Source organism: Castor canadensis, chromosome 14, assembly GCF_047511655.1.
Source record: "Castor canadensis chromosome 14, mCasCan1.hap1v2, whole genome shotgun sequence".
NCBI lineage: Eukaryota > Metazoa > Chordata > Mammalia > Rodentia > Castoridae > Castor > Castor canadensis.
In genome coordinates, this window is record NC_133399.1 from 57070565 (window position 1) to 57085294 (window position 14730).

At 41.4% G+C, this 14730-nt stretch overlaps 1 protein-coding gene and 1 pseudogene across 2 annotated transcripts in view; one reads left to right on the forward strand and one right to left on the reverse strand.

Annotated features, from left to right (window-relative positions):
- Window positions 1-618: 618 nt before the first annotated feature.
- Ido2 (indoleamine 2,3-dioxygenase 2) overlaps window positions 619-14730 on the reverse strand; it is a 51005-nt gene continuing 36893 nt past the window's right edge. For both annotated transcript variants that reach the window (XM_020182487.2, XM_074054615.1), the window contains exons 8-10: window positions 9459-9510; window positions 2532-2680; window positions 619-1316 (exon numbers count right to left, since the gene is read on the reverse strand). In XM_020182487.2, the coding sequence (XP_020038076.2) occupies window positions 961-1316; window positions 2532-2680; window positions 9459-9510 (557 nt within the window). In that variant the 3' untranslated portion in view covers window positions 619-960. The remainder of the gene's footprint in view (window positions 1317-2531; window positions 2681-9458; window positions 9511-14730) is intronic.
- On the forward strand, window positions 12240-13444 carry LOC109698343 (zinc finger CCCH domain-containing protein 15 pseudogene; annotated as a pseudogene).

The following is a 14730-nucleotide window of genomic DNA, read 5'->3' on the forward strand; positions in this document are numbered from 1 at the left end:
AATAAGTTACATCTACTTATACACTGAACATCAGGTTTACTATTATTCCCCTTTGGATCATTTACTTTTAAAGGATCAATTAATTAATTTTATAAGTATAGACTTCCAGTGTCAGGATTTTTTTAATTCTTCTAAAAATAAAGAAGGGAATCAAGACAAAATTTGCAAATCTATGTCCCATGTAGAAAAGTCTCATCAGTTCCCTTACCATTAACTCCCTTTCTCACACTGGGACTTCCAGGTCTTCATTGTCACATCCTCTCCTCTACATAGCTCTCTGGAGCTTCCCCAATCTCCTGCCACCACATTCACCACACACAGGGAGAAGAGGGCCAGCCTGGGGTCACAGAAATCCCTGTTCTAATTCTCCCAGCAAGAGCTTAAGAGGAACTTAAGGAATTGTTAAGTGAATTTGTTCTGTAAAGGAATCAACAGGCCAGGTGTGGTGACATCTGTAATCCCAGCCTCCAGGAAGTTGAGGCAGGAGGATGTCAAGCTACACAGTAAGATGAAGGAGGGGGGTGGGGAAGAAAGAAAGAAAGAGAAAGAGATAAGAGGGATGAAGGGAGGAACTGGAGGGAGGGAAGAAGGAAGGAAGAATGTAAGGAACCAATAAGGTAATCTGTCAATGGACAATTTTATTTAGTTTTTGAAACTTAGTCTGGTTTTCTATCACTTGGCAAAGAAGACAGGATACATCTTCTCCTCTGTGGGACTCTGCATGGGGAAGTGTCCATAGCTGTGAGCTTGTTAGGTGGTGACCAAGTACGGCAGGAACATTTCTAGCATCATAAACTCTGCTGTGTGAGGACAACAGCTTGTCAGCAGAGGAGAATATGGTGTTTTGTAGAGCAGACATATAAAGAGGGTTGAGGTCCCTTTTGGAGGATTCCACGCCGACCCTGATCCTCATTCTCCAGCCCTCCATGGTGGGCTCTGCTTTGCCAGAGAGAAGGTGTCCTAACCGCTTGGTTTCAGGATTGCCTCTAAAGTCTTATCCCTGACACTCTTCAGGAAGCTCAGGATGGCACTGCCTCCTGTGCCTATGTCTTCTAAAGCTTGAGGTGGCCTGGGGAGGTGGGTTGGCCTTCTGCTCCTTGCTTTGGCTGCAGCTGTGATGAGGTATTTGGTCACCACGGTGATGTGATAGCTGCGTAGCTCTGCCAGGGCCTCCACGCACTGGTTGTAGGCTGTCAGGCAGTGGCCATGGCCGGAGGACAGGATGTGGTCCCTCAGAGAAGGGGCTGAGTGGATTTCTTCTATGAAGGCCTTATGGGAAGGAGGCATGTAGTCCCTCATCCTGTACAGAAAGGCAGCTGAAAGAAGCAACCCAGAAGAACAACTGAGCTCCACACAAAAATACAGGAGTTTGCCTCTGCTCCAGACACGAAGGTACCAGAAACTGTTGCTGATGTCCTAACTCAACCTACTTGCTGGTTGTTTGTTTATAGACACCTAACACTCAACTGTGTCTTTCTGACTTTTGACAGGCAATGAGGAAGAGAAAAAGAAGGAAGCGCATCCCAGATAAGTGAGGCAGAAATACATCGACCAGTTGGTGTATAAACCATTGGCCAAATGTGAACAAAGCCATCTAGCTTCTCACTGCAGTCACTGTGAGGGGAACCTACAAATGAAAGACACAAACCACAAGCTGACAAGGAGTTTTGTTCTCTAAGTGCTTTCTTTTAGAGGGATTGCAAGGGAAGATAAAAGTTACACTGTGCACAAAAACAGAAAGATAAAGAAGGAGCAACTGTTTTAATAATAACCTCTTGAAGCGAAGTTGTTTGAAAATCAAATGAATCGATATTTATAGGAAATTCATTATATGTTTAATATTACATTGTAGTAAATCAATCTTCAGCACCACCAAACTCAAAAAAACACATGAAGTTATCATTGTCCTAGAGAACCAACTTTGTGGAAGAAACTAGACTCTGGCACAAAGTTCTAGTCATTTTTTTTTCTAATGCAACTTGAAACCTTTATAGTGTGAAGTGCTTTTTTGCAGCTGTTAAATACACAGCTTGATACTGGCAGGCAAAGAAATAAGCAATTTCAAACTTCCAAAATAACAGACCCTCCCTCTCTAGTCCAAATGGATTTGGCTGAAAGTTGTACCATTTTATGGGGAAGGACATTAGTGGAGGAGCTCAGGTCCATTACCAGCTGGCTCCAGTCTCAGCAACATAATTTCATAGTCTTCAAATTCCCCATCTCTCCCCTGTTTTAGAAAAAGGAAGCAACAGCCTAAGGATCCAAACCAAAATTACAGGGGACAGCTGGAATATGTAGGAATGTTTCAGATTTGAAAATGAAATCCAAGCTTCTGCTGAGATCTGGTTCTCTGATATTAATTGATTTGACACAATAACATGTGGCAGGCATGCCCTGGTTGATTTAGGGAAATACATACTTTATGCCATTTTAATTTATGCTTGGTTTTATCAGTTGATTATAAAGAAACCCTCCCTGTTCTTCCTCACTCTCCTCTTGAGAAAAAAAGAAAGAGCAAATGTCTGGCTTACCACTTTCCTTGGTGTGATGAATACCCAAGAGCTCATCGAAGGCGTGGAGCACCGAGCTCTGAGCTGCACTCCCTCCAGAGTATTTCAGGGGCTCCGTGGAGACTCCTTCATATATGAGTCCTGCAGACATTGCCGGGTTGTCTTTCCATCTAATCAGGAGTGAAAGGCAGAGAGAATGGGCACTAGGAATGAACAGTATATTCTCGAATGTGGAAATTGACAGCAAACACAAAAGTGACCATGGTGTCAGTGATATGTGTAGAGCAAGGCCTGGGAGTCTCCACAGGTATGTACTGCAGCATCACTTTGACCTCAGCTGCACTATGCTCCACAATACCACATCCCTTCTCGTCCCTGTTTCAAGGACTCTTTCAGAGAAGTAAGGACTACTTAGGGAGGAAGCTTTGGCATTGGTTCCATGACATACTAAGTGGGAAAGATCAGTTCTAACAAAGCCATTCGTTCTGATCGGCAAGACAGTTCAGAGACTGTTGACAAATCTTCTCTTCCTCTGCTAATCTCAACCTCAATGATCTCATACTTGCAACTCCAGAAGTACAATTTTACAAATGCACACACACACACACACACACACACACACACACCTCACACAAGCACAGTTTTGCTCTTCTCTGAAACGATGGTAATCGTCACAGTGTTGCATTAAACTGTGGGTGCGAGATATCCCGTCTTTGTGAGAATTCCTTTATCAAATGTTTTGTTGACAGCAGGCATTGGTGCTGCTGGTGGCTAATAAGGGTAGCGACAAAGAAAGTGCAGCACAACCCTGCATCTTAGCAGGGCTGCAGGCAGGATCCATGCTCAGAGTAAATGGCTGTTCTCCCCTGCGCTCCTCTTCTCCGTCCTTCGTGCCCTTTCTTCCTTGTTTGCCCAGTACCTCTCTTTCTGCATCCATCTAATTGACTAACCTCCTCATGCCTGACTTTTCCCAGAGTCTTGAAGAGTCATAAGTGTAGGTGGTAACCTCATAGTAAGAAAAACAGTGACAAGGGGAGTGTGTTACATTTGCACTCACTGTGCTTTGCAGTTTATAAAACCCCTGCACACTCACTTTCTCATTTGACCTCTTGGAACTAGATCAGGGCAGATGTTTTTAGCTCATTTTATAGATAAACAAAGACTCAAAGTAGTTAAGTTTCCAGAGTCTCATTATTAAAGAACAATGGAACTAGAACTTGCATGTCAAACTTAATAATTGCCTATCTTTCTATTTTCACTAAGGAAAAGAATCTTTTCCCTTTATGTCTGGTAGCAAGCTAACTTCCTGGTGCCTACAATGGAAGTAACAGAATTGCATTGATGTTTTACCTTCTTCCTGAAATTCCAAATGTCATTTTGCCCAAGAAAAGAGACACCTGACACACTCATACATAAAAGCCACAAACAGACCACTCTGGTTGCATTCAAGACCTTTTTCAAAGATGCTGCAAGGAGTGGGTTGATCTCTCTGGAAGTTGTTTGGGGTTGGCTATTCCTGGGTTTTCCCTGGATAAACAGCAGAGTGGCTTTAGCAGTTGGGGTGCTATCTTTCTGGAAGGAGATGAGGCATGGAAAGAGAGGCGGACGCATGGCAAGAGCTAAGGAAAGAGTCCCACTCTAGGGTCATGACAGGCTGGGGCTATTAGGAGCAAGGGCTCCATTCAGCAGGCAGATATGCAATTTAATCTCCACTTTGCTATTGCTGACTGTGAGCCTTAGTGAATTAACCTCTCCAAGCCTCAGTTTCTTCATCTGAGTAATATTAGTATCTACCTGCAATAACTAATTAAAATAACATTTGCCTAGAGCTTGAAACATATTATCCATTGAATAATAAATATTAGTCATTTTTGTATTATTCCGAATGAGTTGGAATTCCTGCTTCCCCTCTCATTACTTGCTGACTTTTAACCATAGAAGGAGAAGATTCTTTCCCTTAGTGAAAATAGAAATCTATAGGGTGGGTTTGTTTGGCAGAGGAAGATAGAAAAATGCAAGTTTAGAGTTCAAGCTCTGGTTCCATCATTCTTTAATAATTGGTCCTGGAAATTTAACTACTTTGAGTCTTTGTTTATCCATAATGACAAAATCCTTCCAAACCTTAGTTCCCCCAATTTGTATCTATACCCTGTAACTGTTAGAAGAACTAAATGGGCTCAAAGAAGTCTTGTGACTCATCTAATAAAATGTTGAAGACATGACTGCTACTGGCTCCTAAGTGGACCCAAACACACTGGAGCACTGTGTGCTGGCATTTCTCTCTGTGACCTGAAGGTGATAAGAAGCCATTTCAATCTCCTTCACTAGCCCCTTTGCATCCTGGACCACTGATCTGACTCTCATAGGTCAACCTTGGACTTCTCACTTCTCTCCCTTCCCAAGCAATCACTAAAAAACCCAAGTATCTTCTATTTACAAATTTACAGCCATAGCTGTACTCCAGACTCAAATGCACAACTACTTACTTAATGTATCCCCAGAATGGACATATCCTAAAACCTATCTCCCAATGCCTCCTCTTCCTCCTCAATCTTGTTGTTTCCCTCCCCCAGTGCTCTACATCCTATTTGACGTGTCCCCATACTGCCTCTTATAACACATCTTGCAAGAGCTTGTTTTTCTGTATGTGTGTGACACTGGGATTTGAACCCAGGGCCTCATACTTGCTAGGCAGTTGCTCTACCATTTAAGCCACACCCCCAACCTTTTTGGCTTTGTAGTTATTTTTGGATAAGATCTCACATTTTTGCCCAAAGCTAGCCTCAGACAGTGATCTGTTAGAAGAGAGATAATAGATATGCAGCACAATGCTCCGCTTGTTGGTTGAGAGGAAGCCCTGGTAAACTTTGTGACTGGGCTGGCCTCCAATTGCAGTCTTACTGATGTCTGTTTCCTGAGTAGCTGGGATTACAAGCGTGAGCCATGGCACCTCACTGATGTTTGCTCTCATTAGGTTCACTTGCTTATTAATTCATTTTGTGTCCCTGTCTTTAAAATGCAGGCTCCATAAGGAAAAGTTGTCCTTTTGCTTTACCTCTCTATCCCAGAATGTACAACCGTGCCAGGTAGGAGACAAGCACTCACTAGATATTTGATGAATGAATGAAAAAAATAGCATTCTTTAAATCCGTATTATATGTCCAGAATATGCAAACCCATATGAGTTTCTTGAAAGGACCTGGCCTGCTTAAAGGAGCTATCAAATATGCCAGTCTCCTTTGTGCCCCAGGCTGGAGGGGATGTGCTGAGGTCACATGGAAGGCCATGAGGAATCACATGCATGAAAGCCCAAAGGCTAAAAGAAGAACATCTGCTTTGAAGCTCCTTGTTCCCCGCTCACTCCCCAGCTCAAGCTGGTCTGAGGAAGGGAAATTGCCTTTCTCCAGAATCACACTTGGGCCCTTGCAGGCCAAGCCACTGTTTACGTAGGGAAGAAACTAATTTCCTTCAAATCTCTGTAGTCAGGGTTATTTTTAATCTTTCTCATAGCTTATTTTTAGCGACCCCAAGAAAAGAGGAAGCTTAAACAGAAAAAAATTGAGATGACATTTTTTCCACAAGGTCTGATAACTTTCCTGAGAAATTTAATGTGCATGGAAACTAAAGGCAATATGTTTATGTACAGATGAAATTTTTCACCTCTCCTAAGTGAAAATGTTTTTAAAGAAGTTAATAAATAATAAAGCAAACAGAGGAGAAGTGGGGAAACGTGCATTCTCAAGACAACTCTTTTGGGAATTCTTAGCACTCCAGAGGTTTTGAGCATGTACAGTTATTAACACATTTAGGATTTGGTACTGGTCACATAGCTACATGAGAAATATTTTGTGGACTGGAAACACAGGGGATTCATTTGTGTAGACCACAGATAAAACATGTCACTGACCTAGAACTAATTTTAATGAAAACAAAGTCATCCTCTGCTACCTGTCTAATCACAAGATTTTCAAAATATGCAGTTTATCCTTACCAGATCCTCTGACAGAAAGAAGCAGAATTAATTTATTCCCTTGAAAGACACTGTGGTAGGAAATATTCTAAAAATGGTTCCCATCCTAATTCCCAGGACTGCTAATATCATGAAATGTTCCTGTCAATATGACATGGCAGAGGGCAAGGCAAAGAGGGTTTTCCGATAAAATTAAGGTTACTGATCAGCTGACCTCAGGCCAGAAGTCTCCTTGAGTTATCTAGGTGAGCCAAAATTTACAAGGCAGAGTTTTCCCCGGCCAGTGGCAAAGAAAACAGGGAGGTTTGCAGTACTAGAAGAGTCAGAAGCACAATTGCCGAGGCATAGGGAGCCACACAGGGAGGCTTCCAAGGCCTGAGAGCAGCTCTCATCTGACAGCCTATAAGGAAACACAGACGTCAGTTCTAGAAACACACACACATACACAAAATATACTACACAGACACACACACAGTGCCCAGCCCATCAGATCTCCTGACGTCAGCCTTTTGAGACCCTAAAGGAAGAACCTAATTGAGCTTGCCTGGACTTTGGATCTAAGAACTGTGAGATAACAAGTGTGTTGGTTTCTCATGACCTGCATGAGTTTGGCACAGAAACCTGAGGGCAACAGGAGTTGCAGAGAAAGACAGCAGACAGAAGACCAAACATGCATAAAGCTTGAGCCAGGTAGGCTAGGTGTTCCCTCACCTCCAGGGAGTTTATTATATACAGTGGCAACATGAGGTAGAGAGGCATTTCTCGGGGGAGAGGGGCTTAACATTGTAATCCTCGGGAACAGGAGAAACCTGTGACAGCTTCTCGCTGAACGTGAACATCTTAGGAAAAAACAGCTGTACTGCATCTTGCCCACTTCTGCAGCTGAGACTGTGCTAACTCAAGCATACAATTCATTGGGCATAACTATGCTTGCTCCCTTCTGCGGTTTGGGGCTGTGCCAAACTCAAACACGTGGCTTATTCAATACACCTGTCGGCTCCCCACATTTTTTATAGCTGCTAAATATGGTAGTTTGTTACACAATACTGGAAAAATGAATACAAATTTAGAAACTAAAGAGATACGCCAGGATTCCTTGCTTTCTACATTCTAGTCTGTTTCCATATCTAGTATGAGCTTCATGTAGAGTCTCAAAGCCCTTTTATTCTCCTACATCAACTTACCAAAATTATGCAAATTCTGAGATCAATTCCAAACCCTATTTGTACTCACTTCTTCTCATGCCAGTCAGCTTTCCACCCCTGTGACAAAATGCCTGGGATAATCAACTTATAAGGAGAAGAGGTTTCTTTTGGCTCATGACTTCAAAGGCTTCAGTCCATGGTCTCTTGGACCTATGGCCAGGTAGAATATCATGGCAAGGGAGAACAAGTTCAAGCTGTTCGTCTCATGGTGGCAGGGAAGCAAGAGAGAGAGGAGGGGCCAAGGTAATAATATTCCCTTCACGGTCACACCTCCAATAACCTAATTTCCCAATTGTACCTCAGGCTGGCAGCCAAGCATTCGATACATGACTTTTAGGGGACATTAGGATGAAAACCATAAGATCCTTCCCCTCCTTTTTCCTCCATAAGTCACAGGCCCATTACTCCTAAGTTACTCTCTGGAAACCTTCTTGCTTCCACTCTTCATCCTACAGCAAGGATTCTCCACCCAAGCTGGACTCCCCTCAAAGTGCCTGGGATTCCATCCAATCTGGAGAAAATATTTTGTATACAGTTTGTTTTTATACCAATGGGACAGATCATTAGTAGATTTTAGCATTTGGCAAGTCTCTTGATCTGTCCAGGGACAGCTCAGATTGTCCGTGTTGACAGCCCTGCAGATATCACCTAGCTAACACAGCATGGCATACTTGTCAACATTTATTTCACACTTGTCACCTCATCCAGCCACTGCCTCCACCTTTCACTTTTCACCATTTAAACATTTAAAAGCACTTAATTCTCTGAGTCAATGAGTAGGAAGGCAAGATAGGGATTACTAATGTGTTTAAGAGAAGAAGTGTATCCAAGAGTAGAGTTGTCTATCTAGAGAAATTTCTAGCCACATGACAGAAGAAGAATATTTAGGAACATCATAAAATGGTCTGCAGTTCCTGCTGCCATGCAGCAAAATACCTTAAACTGGGTAATTTGCAAATAATAGACATTTATTTCTCACAGTGCTAGAGGCAGGCAAGTTCCAGATCAAGGCACTGGCAGATTCAATCCATGAGAGGCCAGGCTTTGCTTCAGATGGATCCTTAAATGCTATGTCCTCACAGGTCAGAAGGGATGGAAGGCAAAAGGGAAAAAGAGGGCCCAGCTATTTTTCTCCAGAATTATTTCTTTTACTTTTCTTTCTTTCTTTTTTTGTAAGTATCTCACACAAGCTAGGTAAGTGCTCTACCTCTGAGTCACATCCTCAGCCCTTTCTAGCTTTTATATAAACACACTGGTACCATTCAACTCACAAGGGTGGAGCTTTCATGACACAGTCACCTCCCAGATATTCAACCTTCTAATACCATTGCCCTGGTGGTAAGGTTGCAAAAATTGAATTGGGGGTGGGGGGTCAGGGTTAGGGATTGGTGCAAACCATAGCAAGTAGCTCTTCCAGGACACTAGAAGAACATTTTTACACTTTATGCTACTATGATCTCTCCACCTGCCTCAACAGCAAGGGAGAGAATGGTTGTGATAGAGGTATGTGGCTGGCATCAAGATGGGATTCTAGGAAAAGTGGATACAAGTGGATTTAATATGATGACCTAAAGCCAATCCTTTTGAACTTAATGTCATGTGCCATGCAGATGGCACCCACTCCTTCACCCAAGAGTGAATCTGGGTAATTATTTTGCCAGTAAGGTCACTTGGTAAACTCCTTAGTCTAGGAAGGTTCTGCTGTTTCTCCTCTCATAAGCTTGGAAAATGCTACAGAGTCCTCATGCAGGAAAACAAATGAACTCTACTTACCCAGAGAAAAAGATCCGGATGACTGCATAAAATATGTCTGGATCTACATAATCTGGAAAAGCAATCAAACGTGAACTTTACTAAAGGCACAAAAAGCAATTGGTTGCATGTGCATATCCCTCTGCTCTCCTGGGGCTGCCTCCTCTATCTGATCTGCATGGAGGGTGGAGTGGAAGCAGAGGCAAGAGGCTGATGGAATGGCCCCTTCTGAGGTCCCTCTCGTGGCCCATACAGAACTTTTAAACTATTCCACATGCAGGCCTTTTCTATTTATGGTACTTCTCTTTTCTGTACTTAATCACAACAACAAAAAAGAGGTCAAGACCATCTTCAAAACACTTAATATTTAAAACAGACATGATATGTGAGAGAACATGGGAAATGGAGAAAAGGAAAGCAGAGAGAATCCTGCCCCACCCCCCCCCAACACACAGACAGACACACGTCTCACGGGAAAGGCAAACAAAATCCATCAAAGCTCACATGAAGGTCCTGTAGTCAGCAAGGGATGAAGAGTAGAGTATGCCTGGTCCAGGGACTGCACACTAAGGCAGATACAGGTTCGTTTAGCTCTAAGCTGCACTCGGTACCATGTACAGCCATTTCTGAATCAGTGCAAATGCTTGGAGCTAATTGATTCCACTGCTTATTAACTTGTATGTAAGAAGCAAATCTTTATATCTATCCTACATTTCTTCATTAACTTTCAAACTTTTCTCTTCACATAGTGGGGTCCCTTTGAATATGGTGATCTGGTACATGTTTAACTGCCTATATTTCTCTATTTCTGAGAGAAAAAGAAACATCTTCTGAGTGAAGCATAATTAATAGCATCTCCCTTCCATCAATTTCCCTTTTCGACCGTCACACAGTTTCCATCTCTTCTTTCTGTCTCTATTTTCTCAGAGGGCCCATGGGTCCAGGTGGCTCATGTTTTCCATCAGTGCCAAGGATTCCAAATGCTCTTCTCATATGTAACAATTTCCTATTTGCTGTGTTTTTCTCTTGGTCCTACTTCTGGATTTTTCTCATATGGAGCTCTATTCCCATCCAAATTGTTGAGTACTGTACAGAACTTTCTACTGAAGAAGTAATGACTGGCAATAATATTTTACCCAATTCAGCTTATAAAAGGAGAAGCCAAATGATCATTTTAATAGATCAACATATTTTTAATACAGAATAACCTCAATAGAAGTAAAAAATCCATTCATGATTAAAATAATCAAGCCCAAACCTTCAACAAGTTAGGAATAAGAAGGCTCATCCTTCAACTGATACAAGGAGTCCACAGAAACCCTACAAGGCATATCATACCTAATGGTGAAATATCAAAAACAATTCATTTAAAGTTTAGGACTAAGCAAGGATTGACACTTCCATTCAGTGCTGTGTTAAAGTTTCTACTGAGAAGAATAAGAAAAAAACATTAAAAACAGGAAAAAGTTGAGGCCAGCCATGGTGGTTCATGCTACAGCTCCAGCTCCCCAGAGGATGAGACAGGAGGATTGCAAATGTGAGGACAGCCTTAGGTCACATAGGGAGTTCAAGGCTGGCCTGAGAAACATAGCAAGACTAGGTAGCTCTCAAACAAACAAACAAAAAGTTATAAGTAGTATAACTGAAGAAAACAAGCACATTTATCAAGTAATATGATTCCTACATAGAAAAACCCAGATAATACACAGATACTTACTAGGATCAATAACACCGTTGACCAAAGTACTAGATTCAAGGTTAAAAGTCAAATATCAATTTTATTCTATAAATCAGAAATGAACAGTTAAATACTCATTAAAAACAAAAGTATCAAGCAACTATGAATAAAGCAGAAAATAGCTAAGTCCATTTACTCTGAAAGACATTGAGAAAAAAATGATAAATCAATATCCACTCATGACCATGTTCATGAATACTCAAAGAGAAAAATGTGTAGAAGAATTTTCTGTGTGGATACATTTCTGGTCATGTGACAAAAGAAGAATATCCAGCAATGTGAAGAAATGATTTGGAATATTTCATCCAGGAAACTTCATTAACACTTTGCTTTCCTATCTGCCTCATTTATAAGACAGAAAGATTGGACATAATATCAAAATGATGTCATTCTTCTCCAAATGAACATACACACTTAACGCAATTAGAGCAAAGTTCCCAACAAAGACAGAAATGGCCCTCACCAAGCTGACTCTCGGTCCCTGCGAAAGGCAAATGGTCACGGAGAGCATAGGCACCCTGGAGGAGAAAAGCAAAGTGAGGGGAGTTGTTCTACTTGAAAACGAGGAACAACAAGGAAACTACAGGCTTCAAGGCAGATTGTATTGGAGCAGGGAAAGACAAAAGCACAGTGAACCAGAGCACAGAGCCTAGAAACAGACTCTTTCTTATAGAAAATCTGACCTGAGACTGTGCTAACCTGCAAATTAGTGCTTACCCACTAATTTACTTATTTTCTATCTCATACTAAATACAGATAATAATTGCATGTGAATTAAGAACTTGAATGTGAAAGACAAGACAATTTTAGAATGAGGGAAAATAATAGGTTTATGACCTGTGCATATGGAATGATTTCTTATGTAAGAACTTTTCAAGCAAACGTTTTTACAAATCACTTATTTTTTTTTTGACTCTGTTTAAACCCAGACCTTCTGACAATGCTCTGTGCCCTGAGACACCGGCCTGTCACAACAGCTGCTGCAGTGGCAAGGGCATGGTGGTGCCAGGTCCTGCACAGAATCAATCTGTGCCTAAGTCTGGCTGGTGACACTTGTCTCTGCCATGCCTCTCCAGAAACAGGCAGAGGCCAGGGGCAGCAAAAGGCAGAGGAAAACAAGATTATTGAAGACAAAACCTTTGGTCCAAAAGAACTAGAGAGGAGCAAAGCAACACAAGTTTATAAAGACTGGCACTAGTGAAGTAAGTCACCAAAGTGCCCATCAGGTAGCACAGAGAGATGCTGAGAAGAAACCTAAGAAAGATGACAAGGAGAAAGACATGCAGGAGCCAAATGAACTGTTAAACCTGTAACTGCTCCTCAAAAAATGGTGAAGGTGCAGGCCCCAAATCCATGGTATGCACATTCTTCAAACAAGCACAGTGAATTAAAGGAGAGTAGAATTCTCCTGTGACTTAACTTTGGAGAGAGAAAGAGACAAGCATTTACATTGATGCGAGAAATGAAAAACTTGGAAAAAATACCGGAGATAATTGGGATGATAAAAATCTGGAAGAAACAGTGAATAAAGTAGCATAGTGAGGTGGAAAAAAAAATCCAAATATTCAAATAGTGTGTGAGCATTTCCTTAAAGTATTGAAAATAGCAACTACAGCTGGTGGGAGTCTGATAATTGCAGGTATTGCTATGCCCTTCTCCTGGATTTGTGTTCAAAGAAGACAAAAACAAAGAAGAGAAAAAAGATGAAATGGGATTAGTAGATCTAGTTGAAAGAGAGCATTCTGTCCAGGTCCAAATGTTCCCTAGATCACTCTAGAATATTTCCTTGCCTGGAAGACACAGGAAAGATTGATAAACTTGAACAAGATACAGAAAGAAGGAAAGTTGACTTCAATGCAGGGGAAGCAGAAGTGGTCAGGGCCAGGAGGTGTTTGACCTTCATCCTGAACTGTGGGTGATAATGAGGAGGAAGCAGATAATAACTGTTATGCTCAGGCAACAGCTGGTGATGGGGCTGATGATTCCATGAGTGTAAATGACAGATTTGGTCTGTCAATGACAAATCCCAAGAGATGTAGATGAGACAGGCATCGCTGTAGCCAGTCTTGAAAGATTGAGCATATACACTTCAGATAAAGATGAAAACAAATTAAGGGAAGTCTGGAGGTGCAGCTGAAAATGGTGAAAAAGTGATTTGTAATTGGAAAACATGGGAGGGGCCGGAGAATGAAGCCATCCATGCTGTTCCTGTTGATGGAAAGCTTTCACTGGGGAAGATTTGGATGAACTAGAATTAAACACACTTTGATTTAGAAGAATGACACCTAATGAATAGAAAGAATTAAGCAGCTCAGCATAAGTTGAAATTGACTACCTTACTGTTTTCTTTCTAACATCAACAGTATGTTTATTTCCCATGGTGGCTGTCCTTAGTATCTACCCCAGAAAACTCTGACACATGTACACCAGGAGCTATGGACATGAATGTTTGTGATGGCATTCCTTTTAACAGCAGAAAAAAATAAAACAAAAGCCTACAAATAAAAAACATAAATAAGTGAGAAAATAAACTCTGCCAACTTGATGCTGATAAGGGACAAGAAACACGTAAACACTTTTGTTTTGGCTAGGAAAGGAGGTTCCTAAAAGCCAGTGCTATTATTGTACAGGGAACACAGAAGTTCTAACGCCACTCCCGCATGCCTCCTGCTTTCCCTCCACGTAGGTTAAAGCTTCTGCTCAGATTACGCACTCAACTTTCTCCCCATACCCGGGTAAATGTCTGCCAGTGTTCAGTGCTGGTGTTCAGCAAAACATGTACTGTATTGATTAAGTGACCTTCTCTCTTTTTAAAATTTATTTATTACCATAGTATTAGCATATTATAATTGTACCATGGCATGACATTTACAAAAGTGCTTACAATATATTTTAGTTAGAATTACCTCCTCTATTTTTCTCCTTTAAACCTCTCCCCTGCCACCTCTTAGAGCAGTTTCAGCAGGTCTCATTGTTCCATTTTCATACATGAATACATAATATTTACACCATATTGGCCTTCCTTCACCCTTTTCTTATGCCCTCCCCCATCCACGGATACCAACCACTGGGTAGGACTCATTTTACCTTTCTAGCCTAAATTTTTTAAAAAGACATTTTTGTTTGCTTTTGATGGTTATATAGGGAGTTTTCTTGTGACATTTCCACGTATATATTTATTATACCCTGAATTGGTTCATCTCCTCCATTATTCTCCTTTCTACCTTAGTCCCCTTTTATGGTGATTTCAACAGGTTCAAATGTTCCATATTCATATATGTGTAGAAAGTACAGCAAGGAGTAAGGGAGAGTAACAGAGAGGGCTGAGCTTCTTAAAGTAAAGCATATTCCCAGCTGGGATGCATGAAGAAACCCTTTGAACATCGACTTTGGAATTAAAAATGAAGACAGAACTGTAAAATAGGTACAGTGTGGGGGTACTTGTGGGGGTGGGTGAATGGAGGAGATGAAGGTGAGGGAATGTAGTTGATGGGCTTCATATACCTCTATGAAATAGAACAATAAAACCTCTTGCAATTACTTTAAGTGAAGCAG